Source organism: Hevea brasiliensis, chromosome 10, assembly GCF_030052815.1.
Source record: "Hevea brasiliensis isolate MT/VB/25A 57/8 chromosome 10, ASM3005281v1, whole genome shotgun sequence".
Lineage (NCBI taxonomy): Eukaryota > Viridiplantae > Streptophyta > Magnoliopsida > Malpighiales > Euphorbiaceae > Hevea > Hevea brasiliensis.
Window position 1 is genome coordinate 96,225,408 of NC_079502.1, and position 15,372 is coordinate 96,240,779.

General features: G+C 36.3%; 3 protein-coding genes and 1 pseudogene across 5 annotated transcripts; all 4 read left to right on the plus strand.

The window, feature by feature from the left end:
• Positions 1-271: 271 nt before the first annotated feature.
• Positions 272-2,262, plus strand: LOC110664328 (putative B3 domain-containing protein At5g66980). The gene is made up of 4 exons (XM_021823962.2): positions 272-533; positions 887-1,277; positions 1,360-1,625; positions 1,833-2,262. Exons 1-4 carry the CDS (start codon positions 453-455, stop codon positions 2,109-2,111), a joined length of 1,017 nt encoding a protein of 338 aa, XP_021679654.2. The 5' UTR covers positions 272-452; the 3' UTR covers positions 2,112-2,262.
• A 437-nt stretch (positions 2,263-2,699) lies between these two features.
• On the plus strand, positions 2,700-7,148 carry LOC110664373 (uncharacterized membrane protein At3g27390). 3 transcript variants are annotated; one of them, XM_058154546.1, is made up of 11 exons: positions 2,700-3,093; positions 3,304-3,428; positions 3,513-3,621; positions 3,746-3,944; positions 4,048-4,181; positions 4,303-4,591; positions 4,724-4,830; positions 4,934-5,084; positions 5,591-5,783; positions 6,043-6,286; positions 6,534-7,148. In XM_058154546.1, exons 2-11 carry the CDS (start codon positions 3,335-3,337, stop codon positions 6,673-6,675), a joined length of 1,662 nt encoding a protein of 553 aa, XP_058010529.1. In that variant the 5' UTR covers positions 2,700-3,093; positions 3,304-3,334; the 3' UTR covers positions 6,676-7,148. The 3 variants fall into 3 exon arrangements, with proteins under 3 accessions (XP_058010529.1, XP_058010528.1, XP_021679712.2); XM_058154545.1 differs by lacking the exon at positions 2,700-3,093 and having other exon boundaries at positions 3,105-3,428; XM_021824020.2 differs by lacking the exon at positions 2,700-3,093 and having other exon boundaries at positions 3,105-3,428; positions 4,051-4,181; positions 6,534-7,147.
• A 107-nt stretch (positions 7,149-7,255) lies between these two features.
• On the plus strand, positions 7,256-9,902 carry LOC110664374 (demethylepipodophyllotoxin synthase). Its single transcript, XM_021824021.2, has 2 exons — positions 7,256-8,333; positions 9,082-9,902. The coding sequence occupies exons 1-2, from the start codon at positions 7,326-7,328 to the stop codon at positions 9,715-9,717; spliced, it is 1,644 nt and encodes a 547-aa protein (XP_021679713.2). The 5' UTR covers positions 7,256-7,325; the 3' UTR covers positions 9,718-9,902.
• A 297-nt stretch (positions 9,903-10,199) lies between these two features.
• On the plus strand, positions 10,200-14,828 carry LOC110664372 (protein root UVB sensitive 4-like; annotated as a pseudogene).
• The last annotated feature ends 544 nt before the right edge of the window (positions 14,829-15,372 follow it).

The following is a 15,372-nucleotide window of genomic DNA, read 5'->3' on the forward strand; positions in this document are numbered from 1 at the left end:
CATACAGAATGGAGGCGTAGAAATAGCATAATTTTTTTTATTTGATTCATTAATTAAGATTTAAATTTGAGAAATAAAATTCTGGAGACAACCAATCATTAATAATATAATATCTTTTTGTTTATAGGAAGTAGAATAATATGTGTTAGTAACCTTGTGATCGGATATTCCAAATTCTAATTGCTTTGTTATCCCTTAAATTATTGAGTTTGTTAAGAATTTCTCATTTAGAAATTAACCAAAAATAAATAAATAAATAAATAAAGGAGACGTGGCATGCAATGCAAAGTTGCCATGTTTAGGTAGGTTGTTGGATAGACTTGCACTGTGTTGCCAAGCTCCTTTGCTTTTCCGAGGCAGAGATAAATCAATCCAGTAGTAGTAACGGCAGTTGCCATTCCGATCATTGCAAGCTGCTTTCTCTTTGACTCTTTGTGTACCCTGCAAAAAAGATGGTGAAACCTACCACAAACGTTCCTTCCTCCATTGAGTTCTTCAAAGTTTTCCTCTCCAGTGTCAGCTCCCGCCAACTGGTACACACACTCTCTCTCTCTCTCTCTCTCTCTCTCTCTCTCTTTCTTCGTGGCTGCGTGCATATTTCAATGGTTCTTTTGATTCCTGAGTCAACCCCAGTTGATTTTTTTTTTAATCATGTATATAATCAAATCCGACTTTTTTTTTACCCTTTTCCAGAAAAGGGGCTTTTTCCCCCTGTTGTTTAGTGTACTTTTTGGTTATAACAGGCCTGATTTTGGCAGGCATAACATATCAGGGGGCTATACTCCTTGTAATGTATATATATTCTGCAGTAAATTAATTCTTTAATTGGAAGTTTTGTTGCTTAATTATGTACTGATATTAAATTAAGAGCATCTTAATGTTTCAGAGCTTACCTCCGGCTTTTGTCATGCAATTGAATCGACCTTTACTGAAAAAAGCTACTCTTAAAGATCACAATGGAAAGTTGTGGGATGTCCAATTAGAAAAGACCGAAAGAGACTTGATTATTAGAAAAGGTTGGCAAGAATTTGCAAGTCATCACTCTTTAGTTGATGCTGATTTTCTAGTTTTTAAGTATGATGGGAATTCTCAATTTTATGTCAAACTATATGGTAAAAATGGATTGGAGAAGGAAAAGACTCTGCCTAATAATATGTCCAGCACTCATATGGAGGAATCAGAAACAGAAACAGAAGATGAGAAGAATAGGAGCCACTCTATTAGTGGTTGCAAGCGGAAGTACTCAAACACGGCATCCATAGAAAATCAAAAACAAGGTGGTTGTCATATTGTGATATTGATTTATTTCTTTTCTTTACAGTTTCCCCCACTTTAATCTAAAACTTCTTATGTTTGCAGGTCGATCTGGAGGAAGTCGTTCCAAATTGAGACAGGCTGCAGGTTCATCTAGAGGACGTCGATCTAAGTTGAGACAGGCTGCTGGTTCATCTAGAGGAAGTCAATCCAAATTGAGACAGGCAACAGGTTCATTTAGAGGAAGAATACACAAATTAAGACAGAATACAGTCACAAGAAATGGTGAATACAAGATGGCTAGAGCATATGTTACCCCCCAAAATCCACACTTTGTGACAATTATGAGCCGATCAACGCAATATGTTGTGGTAATTTTTCTCATCTTTTTTGCTGCCATTATGCATTCATCAGGTTTTCAATTGGCTGCATTGGTGAAGTAAGAAAAAGAATGCATACAACTAGGAAGTGTTGTTAATTGAGTTAACTTCAGTTAAGGACTGTTATTAAAACTGTTATTGACCACAAGTCTTTGTTATATTGCATTGGATGTCTTATAAAACTGTTACTGTTTGCAGCATGTTCATAAGTCAGTGGTGAAACAGCACAACCTTAAATTGCAGGAAACAATGACACTTTGTGATGAGAATGGGCAGTCATGGCCTGTGAATCTCATTTTCAGAGATGATGGTCGGATACATATTAATGAAGGCTGGCGTAATTTCCACAGGAAGCACAAATTAGCAATCGGGGACATGTGTATTTTTGAATTTATGCCCACAGAAGATGACATTTGCGATGTACTCCAGGTGCAAATTGTTCGAAAAAATGGTGAATTTGATGTGGGAGAAGCGTAGCACATATCTAGCCCAATGAGCAAACTCAGCCACCAAATATTAATTGTTGAGTAGTTATAGAACTTTTTCAAGAAGTATTTATTATAATATTAATACTTGTAGAACAAGCATAATTCATTAAAGAATCTGATTCGATTTCTCATCCCAACAATTTGAATCTATATGGCGAATGGTAAATGTACCTTAATTGTGATTGAATCTTAGGATTCGATAGTAAATCAATATTATTTTAATTTAAATTAAATTATTAATTTTAATTCTATTTTAATTTATAATGATCCTATTTTAATTGGGATTTCACATTAAATATTAGTTATTTTAATATATCATTAAAATTATATAAGCAACATAACAATTATTTTAATGTTTTATTTTTTAAAATTATATTAGTTATCATTAATTTTATGGGAGATTTAGTTGTCAATTATAACGTTCCTAAAGTTAAAATTTGGAAGTTTACTTTTATTTAATTATTACTATTATATAATAATTAATAGCATATTACTATTTAATTTATAAAATTTATTAAAATATAAAAAAATATTGTTTGTGAAAATCATTTACACTTATAACTAACTTATATTCTCAAGTACCACCATATTTTTCTGTCCATGGACCATGGATGTTGGGTTTGACTGGTTCAGAATTCCTTTTTCCTGCATGTTGACTGTAATCTGATCTCTCTTGCAAGTTGTTGAACTGTGGAACATTTCAAAGGATGGTCCCTCCACTTACCACTCCTAGTACGATACTAACATAGAATTGTGCTTTGTCTTACTCATGCATGCTAGAGATTCTATGTTTTGTACGGTTTACCTTTTCTAGAAGCGTAAGCAGAAGTAGTCAATGTTTGACTGAGCTCTCTTTCTTTTTTAGCTTTCATCTAAGCGAAGATTGGCTTCAAGCTCTTTGCTTTGCTTTGGCTTTCTGGGAATTTTCCATCATTAATAAAGATTGAGAAAACAAAAGGCTTATAGATTAGGTATGTGAAAATTTTGCTTTTGCATTATGCTTCATCTTGGTTGCTGAGAAGATGCAGGAAAAGTAGCATCTAAAAATGCTTGGTTTAATTAGGCCCCATAATTAGTCTAGAATTTGATAAGATTTTTCCAAAATAAGGGCCTAAATAATGCGATTGCATCTGGAGATAAACTGCGAATTCTTCATTTATTTCTGTATGATTCAATTGCAGGGAACTCAAAGGTAGATAATTCACAGAGAAAATGGATGTTCCTATGGGATTCTTGGGCTACTTTTGTTACTTTATCTTTTTTCTTCCAGTTTTTTTTGTTCTATTCGTCCTTGGAATGATCAAAGGTAGCTATTTTCCTCTCTGTTTGCTATACCTGAATCATTGCTAATCCATTGTAATTTGTTGCTACTCATAAAACAATGTGGCAGGTGCTATTTTCAGCCCCTTTGTGTTTCTGGTTATTGCTTTTGGAGATACTGGTGTTGTCATAGGTTTATGGCCCCTTCATCTTGTTTGGAGTATCTACTGCTTAATCAAGTAATTTTCTTTTTCTTCCCTTTCTTTCCAGTTCTTAGTAAAAAGATGAAATTGTGAAGAGTATATGGTCAGTTCTTTATTGATTTTCTTCGAATGTTAACATCAGAACAACTCTTTTTAACAGAACAAAGAAATTTGGCCCATGTATGAAGTGCCTCTTGATTTTACTAGTCCCAATACCAATAGCATTGTGGACTGTTATTGGAGTTGCTGGGAGTGCGATTATGGGTGCTGGATATGGTTTCGTTTGGCCTGTAATGGAGACATTTAGGGCTATCAGTAAGAAAGGTCCAATCCACATGAAGTTGATCAGATGCTTGACAGTAATGTTCCTGCAGCTTTTCCACTTGATATTGCTATAATAAATTGCAGGTGTGTATCCAATATCATAGATGAGGGAATTCATTGCTTGTATCATTACCTTAGCAGGATGGCACCTGGACCTGTGTTTGGGGAGCATGTACGGTTGTCCGTGATTTTTCAGATTTTTCCTTCCACTCATACTTCTCTGTTATGGATGAGCTGCTCGAGTCAAAGGATGAGGAACCCATGGAACTCAAGTATTAATCTTTTACTTTTAATTCAATTTGTGTTTGATATTGTTGGAACTGTTTAGTTAGTAGATTTTTGAATTGTAGATCGTTATGTGATGAATTTAATCTTACCCTAGTATTTTGATAGGGTTGCTCAGATACCTGGTTGCATTCTAGCAGCAATTCTAGGGATTTTGGTTGATGTGCCTGTTATAACTTTAATAGTTCTGTATAAAGCGCCTATATTACTGTTCAAAGGGTGGCACCGGCTAATACAAGATCTTACTGGGAGGGCAGGCCCATTTTTGGAAACTGTTTGTGTTCCATTTGCTGGGTTTTGGATTCTGTTGTGGCCAATTGTGGTTCTGCTGGCAACTTTGGCAGGCATGATTTCAAGTTTTGGGTTTGGCTGTTATGCTACAGTTGTTGCATATCAGGTAAAGCTTCATCACCATTTTTATATCTACAGCTAGAACTAATCTCTATTTTCAGAATTTTCATGAAATGCCTCTTTATTTGTGATTAATGTGGTTTTGTTTCTGATCAAGTTTCATCACTGTTGGTATTAGGAAAATTCTACTAAGAGGGGATTGCTTTATGTGATTGCTTCTGCATCTGTATTTGATGAGTACACCAATGATTTGCTGTACCTGCAAGAAGGTTCATGCTTCCCCAGGTATATATGCATCTTCTGCAGTGCTCATATATGGTATTGTTCTTGTGCAATGCACAGTCATTAAATAAGTTGTCTGATAGCTTCTTTTCTTGTTGGCAACCAGACCTAAATATCGCGAACGAGTTAGTCCCAGTTGTTCACTGCAATATTCACTTTCAGTAAAGAGACTGCAGGAACAGTTTGATGGTGCTCATATTGGTGAAACATTTAAAACAACTTCTACAGAGAAAGCTAATACACTGAAGACTGCCGTGGTAAGCCATTAAATATATATAATGTATATAATGGGACTGTGGGAGCTCTAGTTATAATAGAAACCACCAACCGTCAGACATGGTTTTCTGAAATAGTTGTTGCCCACCAAACCCCTGAGAGGTAGGAGTAGGGAAATGGAGGTCTAAAATTTTAAATAGGCTAAAATAGGATGCTTTTATTGTTCTACAAAGTTAACCATGGATGCTTTGTTCTAAGATAACTTGCATTGTGCATCTCAAATTTGTTGATGAAAATTGTTTTAATGTTCGTGTGCAAATAAAACACCAATGATCTAAACAAGTTGGATGTAGCATGGGAAATAATAATGTAAAATATTAAATATTATTTGTTATATCATAACATTATTGTTTTGTTTATTTCTTCTACTTCACTATTATCCAGTTATCACTGCCTGAAACATGACCTAAAAGATGTTTCTACTTCTAAAATCTTTTGGTTTCTTAATTTTCAAGATGCTTAATTCTCTCTATGGTATGTTAACCAGATATGGGATAGCTTCTTTAAAGCATTTGAAGACACTGGGAAAGAGCTTCTTAGAGATAAAGCCATTGGAGTTTCGGATCTAGATGCCTGGCAAAACTCAAAATCAAATATTATCAACATTGGAATTCCTGCATATGCATTTCTTGAGTGCTTCCTCTGCTCCATTAAGACTGATTCCAGTGGCTTTATCCTCCGTAAGAATCATTATACTCATACAAATTTGTAATTTTATGGAAAATTGTTGGATTTCTGATTACAAGTTGGAAATTCAAATCACATAATCAATTCTTTTTTTTTTTTTTTTTTGTCTATTCTCTCTGCATTGTTTCATAATAGTTTCTCAAAAGTTGGTATCTAGTATGTACAAGTTTGTGAATAATCTCTAAAATCCTCCCTCCCCTTTCCTGACGACCTGAAATAATAATTAATATCCAATTCTCATTATTGTTTCAGGTGATAATGTTGAGATAACAAGTGTGAATAGACCTGAAGGGCGGGTTTTCAATTGGCTCTATGAGCCAATGTGTATCATGAAAGAACAGATTAAGAGTCTAAATTTGAACAAAAATGAGGAGTTGTACTTCTACAAACACTGCCTCTATGGAGGTGAACCGGCAAGAATTGAATCTTGGCAGAATGGTGGCATCCCTCCACAGGATAAGATTAAACGAGCTCAGTTGGAGGGTATAAGTAGAAGGTATTCCTAATGTTTCATTTCTGATCTCTGGACCATTTAAGCTGTCTATATTTGTATTCAAAAGAGTTGATAATAAATATACTGTAGGGTTTATGTTTCAGATTACTTTCTGTTGCTCATTTTCTTCATTGTGCAATTCTAATATCTTGCTTATAAAACACATATTTTCTGTTTTACATTGCCTGATGTAATTTGTTTTGTTAATTCTTATTTATAATGAAAAACTAATATTATATTTTGAAATCAGGTTGCAGGGCTTTTGTTTGACATTGTCAAGGCTGCCAACTTCCAGACGTCGCTTCTTTGAGGTTGTGAAAGCTATTGAGCAATACTCGAAGGACTTGAACAGCCTTGCGGGTGGAAACGATGATATAGAGGCAGCTAGATAGGTCCTTTCGACATGACACATTGGAATATCTACCTCTTAGATTGCCGTGAAGTAGCTTATGATCTGATCTATAGAATACATATTTGTAAATTGCAGTATCCATAGTATGTATTAGTGCTAATTCCATTTGATTATCCATCTATATTTCATGAAGTTTTTAAAGATAGGCAGCTGATATACTCAAGTGTCAGATTGAGAAATTCTGGAATTTGCTTAATTGCAATTTTTTCCCCTTATTTTCTTTCCTTTACTAACAAATTTTCATTTGTTAAGTTTATTTAGCAGAATATGCTATGGTCCAGGTCTGCAGACTCCATTAGTTGTTCTATTTTGTCTTGCAAATCAAGTAAGACATTGCTGGAAGAGTCAAGGCTATATTTAGACATTGCTGGAAGAGTCAAGGCTATATTTTTCAACCGTCCTTACTTCTTCACGTGGCACTTGGCAGAAATGGTTAAGGCTTGATTGATGAGAAATTTTTGTGTGAATCATATCCATTTGACTGTAATAAATAGAAAGGGAGGATTTTCTTGATCATTTAAAAATTTCTTTGGATAAAATGTCCCTTATTTTGTTTGGATTTATATGCATAATGGTCCCACATGTCAGTTGTACTCATCTCCAAAGGAAATGAAAACAAAATAATAATCTATGAGAACTCAAGACCAAAAAATCTGTTCTTCTTCTGTCTCTGCAACCTCTGATCAAGGCTTGATGGATTCTCTTCTCCAATTATTATTAACTTTGATCTTCACCCTCCTTTCCCTTGTATTCTCTATCTACTTTTATCTCTCAAGGAGAGCAACTAGCCGCTGCAGTGTGCCGCAGGCTGGTGGGGCTTGGCCTGTGATTGGCCACATGCACCTCTTCGGTGGTCAGCAGCTAACTCACAAAACACTAGGGGCCATGGCTGATAAGTATGGACCTGTGTTCACTATAAAACTAGGATCACACAGAGTTTTAACAGTGAATAGTTGGGAAATGGCAAGGGAGTGTTTCACTTCACATGATAGAGTTTTCTCCACTAGACCAAGCGTTGCAGCATCAAAGCTGCTAGGCTATGACTCTGCCATGTTTGGTTTTGCCCCATACGGTTCTTACTGGAGAGAGATGCGTAAAATAGCAACAATTGAGCTTCTGTCAACACATCGGATTGATATGCTAAAGCACATACGAGCTTCAGAAGCGGAAACTGCGATAAGAGAAATATACAGAACATGGGTTGGCAGAGGCAGAAAAGAAAGTGGACTCTTGGTGGATATGAAGCAGTGGTTTGGAGACTTGACTCATAATGTTGCTTTGAGAATGGTGGGAGGGAGGCGATGTTTTGGACCGAATGCTGATATGGAGGAAGGAGAAGCACGTAGATGTCAAAAGGTTATGAGAGATTTTATTTTCCTGTTTGGGGTTTTTGTGTTGTCTGATGCAATACCATTTCTTGGTTGGTTGGATTTTAATGGATATGAGGAATCTATGAAGAAAACTGCCAAGGAATTGGACATTCTCGTGGGAGGGTGGCTGGAGGAACATAAACAAAAGCGACTGTTAAGTGGGAAGGAAAAGGAAGAGCAAGATTTCATGGATGTGATGCTTAACATATTGGAAGAAGCAAAGATTTCATGTTTTGATGCAGACACCATTAACAAGGCTACTTGCCTGGTAAGTACCCATATTCAACTATTTCATTGCCCATGGTAGCTAGTCCTGCACAAATGAACTTTGTTTTGCAAATTCCTTCATAATTAAATTATTTCAAGCTGCCCAATTGTTTTCTAATTAATTATTTTCTCCTAAGTTCATATAAAGATTCATTAGAGGAATGAGATAATACTGTCTAAAGGAGTGTTTTCAATCTCTTCCTGCACTTTGCTGTAGAGCGTGGCCTGTTTCACATGAGCAGGTTCAAACCAAAAGAAATTGTTGATCTAAGCTTATTATTATTTCCCATTAAGAGGGGCAGTGGAAATTCCCTGCATCAGAAATGGATGGCTCTATCCCCTGCCCATCCTATTGCCACTCCTATTCCATCTTTTTTTTTTCTTGAACTGCATTCTTGTTCCATATTTGCAGTTGAAAACTTGGGCTTTCTTTGGTCATAAAACAAGGAACAAGATGAGAGTCACATCATTCTTTTTTTTTTTTGTCCCTTTTCAATGAATGGTATGCATCATACTGAAGGTTTCAAATCAGAAACAGTTGGAATATTGTAAGAATTTTGATTTGCAGCTAGTCAAAAAGGCTTATGTTTAATTAATTTTAGTTTTGTCCTAAAGTCGATGTGAGGCCAAGAAGTTTTTAGTAAAATAATGGTGGTGGATTGGGGTCTTCGTGGGGCAAAGATCATCATCCTTGTTCTTTTCTGATATTAAATCCAACTTCTATCCATACTTAATCGTTATCTTGGCAGAATTTGATCTTAGCAGGAAGTGACACAACCATGGTTACTTTGACATGGGCATTATCTTTATTGCTCAACAATCCTCATGTGCTCAAGAAGGCTCAGGATGAACTGGACCTCCATATTGGTAAAGACAAGCATCTAGATGAAACTGATATAAAAAAATTGATCTATCTCCAAGCCATTGTCAAGGAAACACTGCGCCTATATCCACCAAGTCCTCTCATTGGTCTTCATGCTGCAATGGAAGACTGCACCCTCTCAACGGGCTACCAAGTCTCAGCTGGAACACGCCTGATGGTAAATGCCTGGAAAATTCAACGTGATGAGCGAGTGTGGTCAAATCCTGATGAATTCCTTCCTGAGAGATTCTTGTGTACTAACCATAAGGAGACAGACTTGAAGGGACAGAATTTTGAACTCATCCCTTTTGGCTCAGGAAGAAGGTCTTGTCCTGGCATCTCTCTAGCCCTCCAAGTAGTGCATTTCACCCTGGCTAGTTTCTTGCATTGTTTTGAAGTTGCCAAGCCATTACCAAGCGAAGATGTGGATATGAGCGAGAGCCCTGGCTTGACAAATTTAAAAGCAACCCCACTTGAGGTTGTCCTTGTACCTCGTCTTAATTCCAGGCTCTATGGATTCTAAACTGAAAACACCACTAGATGGAAGAAAGTGCAATCTTGTGGAGATGCCTTATCTACTGTAGATAAAAAGTTAAAAAGAAATAAAGATTATTTCTAATAAAATTGAAAAAGATTATGTCAACAACTTCTAACATGTCTTTGAATTTTCTATTATGTTTTCAAATTTTAAATTTATTATCTTCTACAGATTACTGAATGAGATGTTATGTGTGTCTCTATAATCAATCAATCTCAATTATATGCATTTATATCTTTTTTTTAAAAAAAACCAATAATATTTTTATCTTTTAAAAGTTATGTATAATAATAATAATAATAAGAATAAATTGCAATTAATTTAAATATTAATCATATTATACATGGATATGCATGATCATATTGCAAAAATATTTTAAAATGTGAATTTAATATATATAAAGAGTCACAATAATGGCAGGTCGTCTAGTTTTCCTGCTGCAACTTAAAAGACTTCTGTTTAATGAACGGTACACCGATTCCTCACAGTCTCCTAGCCCTCGGCACAGCCAGCGGTCTGCCGGTTGGTGTTTGCTGGTTTGAACAAAATACTAGCCGTTCGCTCCTTATAACTGCAAGACAACGAGGAGTCGTTTAACCAGGAATACAACCAAAGACCTGCTAGAAAGAAACGTCATGTCGTCAAGGGAATGTTATGGCCAATTTGCCATTTGCTGGTATTAAATTAAAACTAATAGCGTAACGGCAACTCTAGTCAGAAAAGAAAGAAGAAAGGAGGGAAATGTTGCTTTCCCTCAAGCTGAGATAGCCGCACGCAACCCACCTCCTCCACTTCCTATGATCATCTCTCTTCAAGTCCACTCCACAAACAGTCGCCTTCTCCTCTTTCGTTCGCCGACTTGGGTACTACGCAGCATAAAGGCCTTTTCAACCTTAAAGCCAGGAACTTGCTAGCAACCAACTTTGGCGGGAAAAAAAGCAAGCAAAGGATTACTCTTTTTCTTTCTCTTACTTGAACGTTATTGCAATTCCTTTTCATGCAATCGACGTTATACTCACCCACCAATTCTCGCCAATTCCATTTTCTATGGAAAGCTCAGCAATTCCACTTTGCCGCCTGGAAACCCATCTCCAAGTAACTCAAATTATCCTCTTCCAGAACCCTAACTCTCGCTGCTTCACTCAGAACCTCCATCAATTACGAACGTGAAGAAGGTCTCGACGAGGGGCCGGGACCTATCTTACCCGTGCGGCTACCGGTGGTGATTAGGCACTCCGGTCAGGTCTCCAGGTATATGTGGGATGGAAGCAGCTTGAAATTGGCGAGTGTTCATAGCGGTGCATTGTCTTTGTGCCTTGATTTCGAGGATGGGTTTCGTAAATTGTTTCGGGTTTCCAGTTTGGCTGTTAGCAATTTCTTTATTCCCAAGCAAGTCCCTGATAAATGCATAGGTCAGTGATAATTACATGGATTATGTGAAATGGAAGCTCTTGCACCGTGTATTTAGCTCCGCTTTGCAGGTTCTTGCTACGCACTCAGGTATTTCAATTATGTATTAAAGATTCTTTCTTTCTTCATTTTATATGCATAGGTCAGTTGCTTGCGTTTGAATTTGAACTATTGCAAGCTCAAGTTGAATTCGGTGATTATAAGTGTGAAGATAGTTGCTTTCTTTTATGAAGCTCGTGAAAAATCCCTTTATTGATGATAAAACTTGAAAACTCATTACAAAAATGAGCAGTTGATTACACAAAGCGACTTCTGCATGATTACTTATTTGGGAGAATGAATTGATTGTAGGCCATGTTTCGGGCTCTAGGCATTGGTTATTCTCGTTCGCTACCATCAGCAGCTGCTCTTAACTGGGTCTTGAAGGATGGACTTGGACGGCTGAGTAGGTGCATCTACACTGCTAGCTTGGCATCTGCCTTTGATATCAATTTGAAGGTATGATTTCTATGTCCATTAGATTGTCTTGTATTATATGAGATTCTTTTATCTATTTGCTTATGTTGAGTTGTGAAATTTTTGTAACTGACGACAGCATATTTTGTTATTGGAAAAAATAACCTTAAGCTGCAAAATACGTTGATGTGGAGCTGGTATTGTATTTTAGAGCTTCAATAATCCCTTTTCTTTTCATTGTCTCGTGTGTAGAGAGTTAGGTTCTCAACCTCAGTTCTCTTCAGTTTAAGCATTGGAGTGGAGCTGCTGACTCCTGCATTTCCTCAGCAGTTCTTTCTTCTTGCAACCATAGCCAACATTGCAAAACAAATAAGCCTGGCAGGTTACTTGGCGACTGGTGTAAGATCTCTTCCTTTACAAACTGTTATTCTCCTTTCTATATAATAAGTTGTCTTAATTTTCAATTGTTGTGAAGAATAGCCTCAGCATTAGGCATTCAAGATATTTTGAGTTAGTGTACTTGAATTGTATAGCACACGGTACAACTTGATTGTATGATATATAAATTTAGTCCATGTCCCTTTCTTGTACAAATCTAGATAGTCGGCTCACAATAATTTCAGCCTAGGCCATCATAGACAATGCTAATGAAATTTTTATCCTCGCTTGTGTGTTGATGGATGTTTTCTAGTCCTGTTTCACCATCATTTTGAGAGGCACCAGACATAGGAATCACTCCCCAGTCCCCAACAGTTATTAAGTTAGGTATTATACTTTGATGTAAAGTACTAATGTTATTGCTTCATATGCAGTCTGCTATTCATAGAAGCTTCGCACTAGCAGATAATCTGGTGAAGTTTCAGCAAAAGCACAGGTTCTAATTTTTCCTAGCTTGTGTTTTATGTTGCCTTCATATATTTTTCATGTGTAATATAGCCTGATAAATGGCATGGACTTCTGATACAAACAGTATGCTTCGATAATCTTGGCCTCATGATTGCTGCACTTTTAAATATGCTGCTCAAAAACAATCAAAGGTTTTCCCTTTTCTTATTTAACTTGTAATCCTCTTAGGTGAAATGTTGTGCCTATCTATTAATTATTATCCTCTCTTCTCATTTGCCTTTCATAAGTCAAGCACTCGATAAATCCTTTTTTTTTTTTCATACTTAATCCTCTGATTGATGTATGGCACTTTTGTTCATATGCATTGTTGGTAGAAACTGAGTTGACATCCGCTTAACTATATTCTATGCGTACTTCAACTAAAATTCTTTTTTACTTGCAAATTTTGACTTGAACTCCTTCAATTCAATTAGCAAATTTATTTGTCAAATTTTCCATGTGCCATCAAGGGAATGTTTAAAATTGCTGTTTTTGGCCTTAAATAATTGGGAATAAAAATTGAAAGTGAAGTAGCAAAACTTTTCAGATAGTGATACAAATTAGAACTTATTGAAGGGATGTTAACTAAAAAGTACTTATAGCTCTAGTATTCAAATTGAAAAAGAAATTGAGATGGTTGGGAGCACTGTTTTACGTATGATTTTGTTCCCTGCTTCATATGTGAGCTCTATGTTGATGGTTCTTCCCATACTACCAAAGTATTGGAAATGAAGTTAATTAAATAAAAAACTAGACCTCATAGTTTTGTAGACAATATTTGCTGCCATTGAAACCTTTGCTTGATATGTTCACTGGATTGCAGAAATTTATGCCATCTTATTTTGCCAACTTCTTATTATTATGCAAGATTGCTTGCAGGATTGCCTTTTGTTGTTTACCTATTTTCTTAGCTATAGACCTTTTTGGAATATATCAAGGGCTTAAGCATGTCCATCTACAAACATTAACTAAGGTTTGTGTAGCATTTCTATCTACAAACATTAACTAAGGTTTGTGTAGCATTTCTATCTTTCTTCTCATGTGAGGTTATTAAGGACTTCTTGGTTGGCATTAACATTGTTTTGATAAAAATGAAAATCATCTCATTGCATATTGGCATATGCACATTAGCATTGCTTCTTTGTTTGTAAAACACACAGGATCATTATCCTCGTAAGAAGATGAAGTTCAGCGTCAAACTCTTTTTTCCTCTATCCAGGATAGGCTTGAAATCATACTAAATTCATGGATTGAGTTAGGACGTGTGCCTTCACCTGCAGAAGTGAGTAAAAAAGAAGGAATTGATTTTCCGTGGAGCAAAGGTGAGTTTTTCATCCATGCCTCATTGGTGTGATCTCTTTCTTCAAATTTAACTGCTATGGAACTTAGTGCACATCAGTTATGCAACTTAAGCTATTCTTGGGTTCTTGATCAGGCAAAGAACTATGGCCCATTAGAATTGGGTGCATAAACACCAAGGATCAGATACCCAAGTTGTCAATGATGGCAATGCAGTCCTTAAGCAGCGAGGATTACTATTTCATATGCATGGAGAACTCTCAGAGAGGGTTGACAAGATCTAAGCAACTATAAATATAAAAATCTAAAATTTTTGTATAATTATGAAACAACTTACCTTGTAATGCTCAACTCACTGTTTCTTCCCTTTGACTGCTGAATTTCTAGCAAGGTATTCTTCTATGTCTACGCGAGGGTGCGGGTACTGCAGATGTTATGATGGGTTTGTTGCAGGTAAAAGGAACTTGAGAGAATAATCGGTCTTGTGATGACCATAATAACTATCTATTACAAAAATGTGTTTTCACCAATTGATAGGGATCAGCTGGCTCTATTGGTTCCAATTGCATTGATAATTTTAGATGTCAATGTCATATATTTGCTGTTATGTAGGCCTGCTACGTTGGGAAGGCCCTGCTTTTAGTAGGTGGGAGACTATTTCAGAGGCTAATGAGCCAGAAGGCTCAGTTCTGAAGGAGTGGACTAAATTGATTGAGGATAGCAAGCGAGCAGCGGAAAGGGATTTGTACCCATTAGATGATCAAATGTTGGCACTGGGTTGGGCTGTGAAGAACATATTACTGAGTACTGAGGAGCAGGCTAGATACAGTTTTGTAGATGATTGAGCAATCAAACATCTGGCTATACTACTGTAAAGTTATAGGCGGCTCTCCGGTAAACTACAGGAGAGGGGATCATTTTTATTTTTAGTTTTATTCAAAAAGAAAGAAAGAAAAAAATGCATGTATAATTTATCTGATTTGTCTCTACTTGGATCAATACTAAGCAGCCAAAAGAAGGTGAAATGCAGGATCATTCGAAGTTCATTTTGTCTTTAGGTATCTTGCACTATTTTTTTTTTATCTATTGTATATATTTATTAAAGGCAATGTTTATTCATCTCTCTTCTTGTGGGACTGATGATTTTGTAGCGAGGTATTTACCAATATTAGCTGGAAGCTTGTGTAGGAACATGATCTTGTCCGGCAGGTCCGCCGATAATGCACATATACATGCAATTTTGAGTTCTAAGGCCCTCAGATCTGGTAACTGAGATCATAAATCTCATATGATGAAGCCACTAAAAATCCACCATCATCACTCGCCAAGTGCTGCTTTCCTTTCTTTTCTTCTTCTTCTTCTTCTTGTTTTTTTTTTTTTTTTTTCCCTTTCGGTTTTGCAAAATATTTTCCTTGCAAAATCCCACGTTCAACAACCAATAATTCTCCAGCTTGTTAACAATCTGGAGAAATGGAGCCATTGCATCTAGAAATATCGAGTTAACATAGTAATTTCCGATGTAAAGCATATTCTCCCTGGAGGGGTCAACTGCGCTTCGGTTCTACAATGGAGATAAAAACAGCATCAAGC

Bases quoted from the DNA above. Each gene is read 5' to 3' on its own strand.
- LOC110664374 (XM_021824021.2), top strand. From the start codon at position 7,326: ATGAGAACTCAAGACCAAAAAATCTGTTCTTCTTCTGTCTCTGCAACC. The intron at 8,334-9,081 runs GTAAGTACCCAT...TTATCTTGGCAG, and splicing joins TTAACAAGGCTACTTGCCTG to AATTTGATCTTAGCAGGAAG.
- LOC110664373 (XM_058154546.1), top strand. From the start codon at position 3,335: ATGGATGTTCCTATGGGATTCTTGGGCTACTTTTGTTACTTTATCTTT. The intron at 3,945-4,047 runs GTAATGTTCCTG...TCATTACCTTAG, and splicing joins AGTTGATCAGATGCTTGACA to CAGGATGGCACCTGGACCTG. The intron at 5,085-5,590 runs GTAAGCCATTAA...TATGTTAACCAG, and splicing joins ATACACTGAAGACTGCCGTG to ATATGGGATAGCTTCTTTAA.
- LOC110664328 (XM_021823962.2), top strand. From the start codon at position 453: ATGGTGAAACCTACCACAAACGTTCCTTCCTCCATTGAGTTCTTCAAA. The intron at 1,278-1,359 runs GTGGTTGTCATA...TTATGTTTGCAG, and splicing joins CATAGAAAATCAAAAACAAG to GTCGATCTGGAGGAAGTCGT. The intron at 1,626-1,832 runs GTAATTTTTCTC...TACTGTTTGCAG, and splicing joins GATCAACGCAATATGTTGTG to CATGTTCATAAGTCAGTGGT.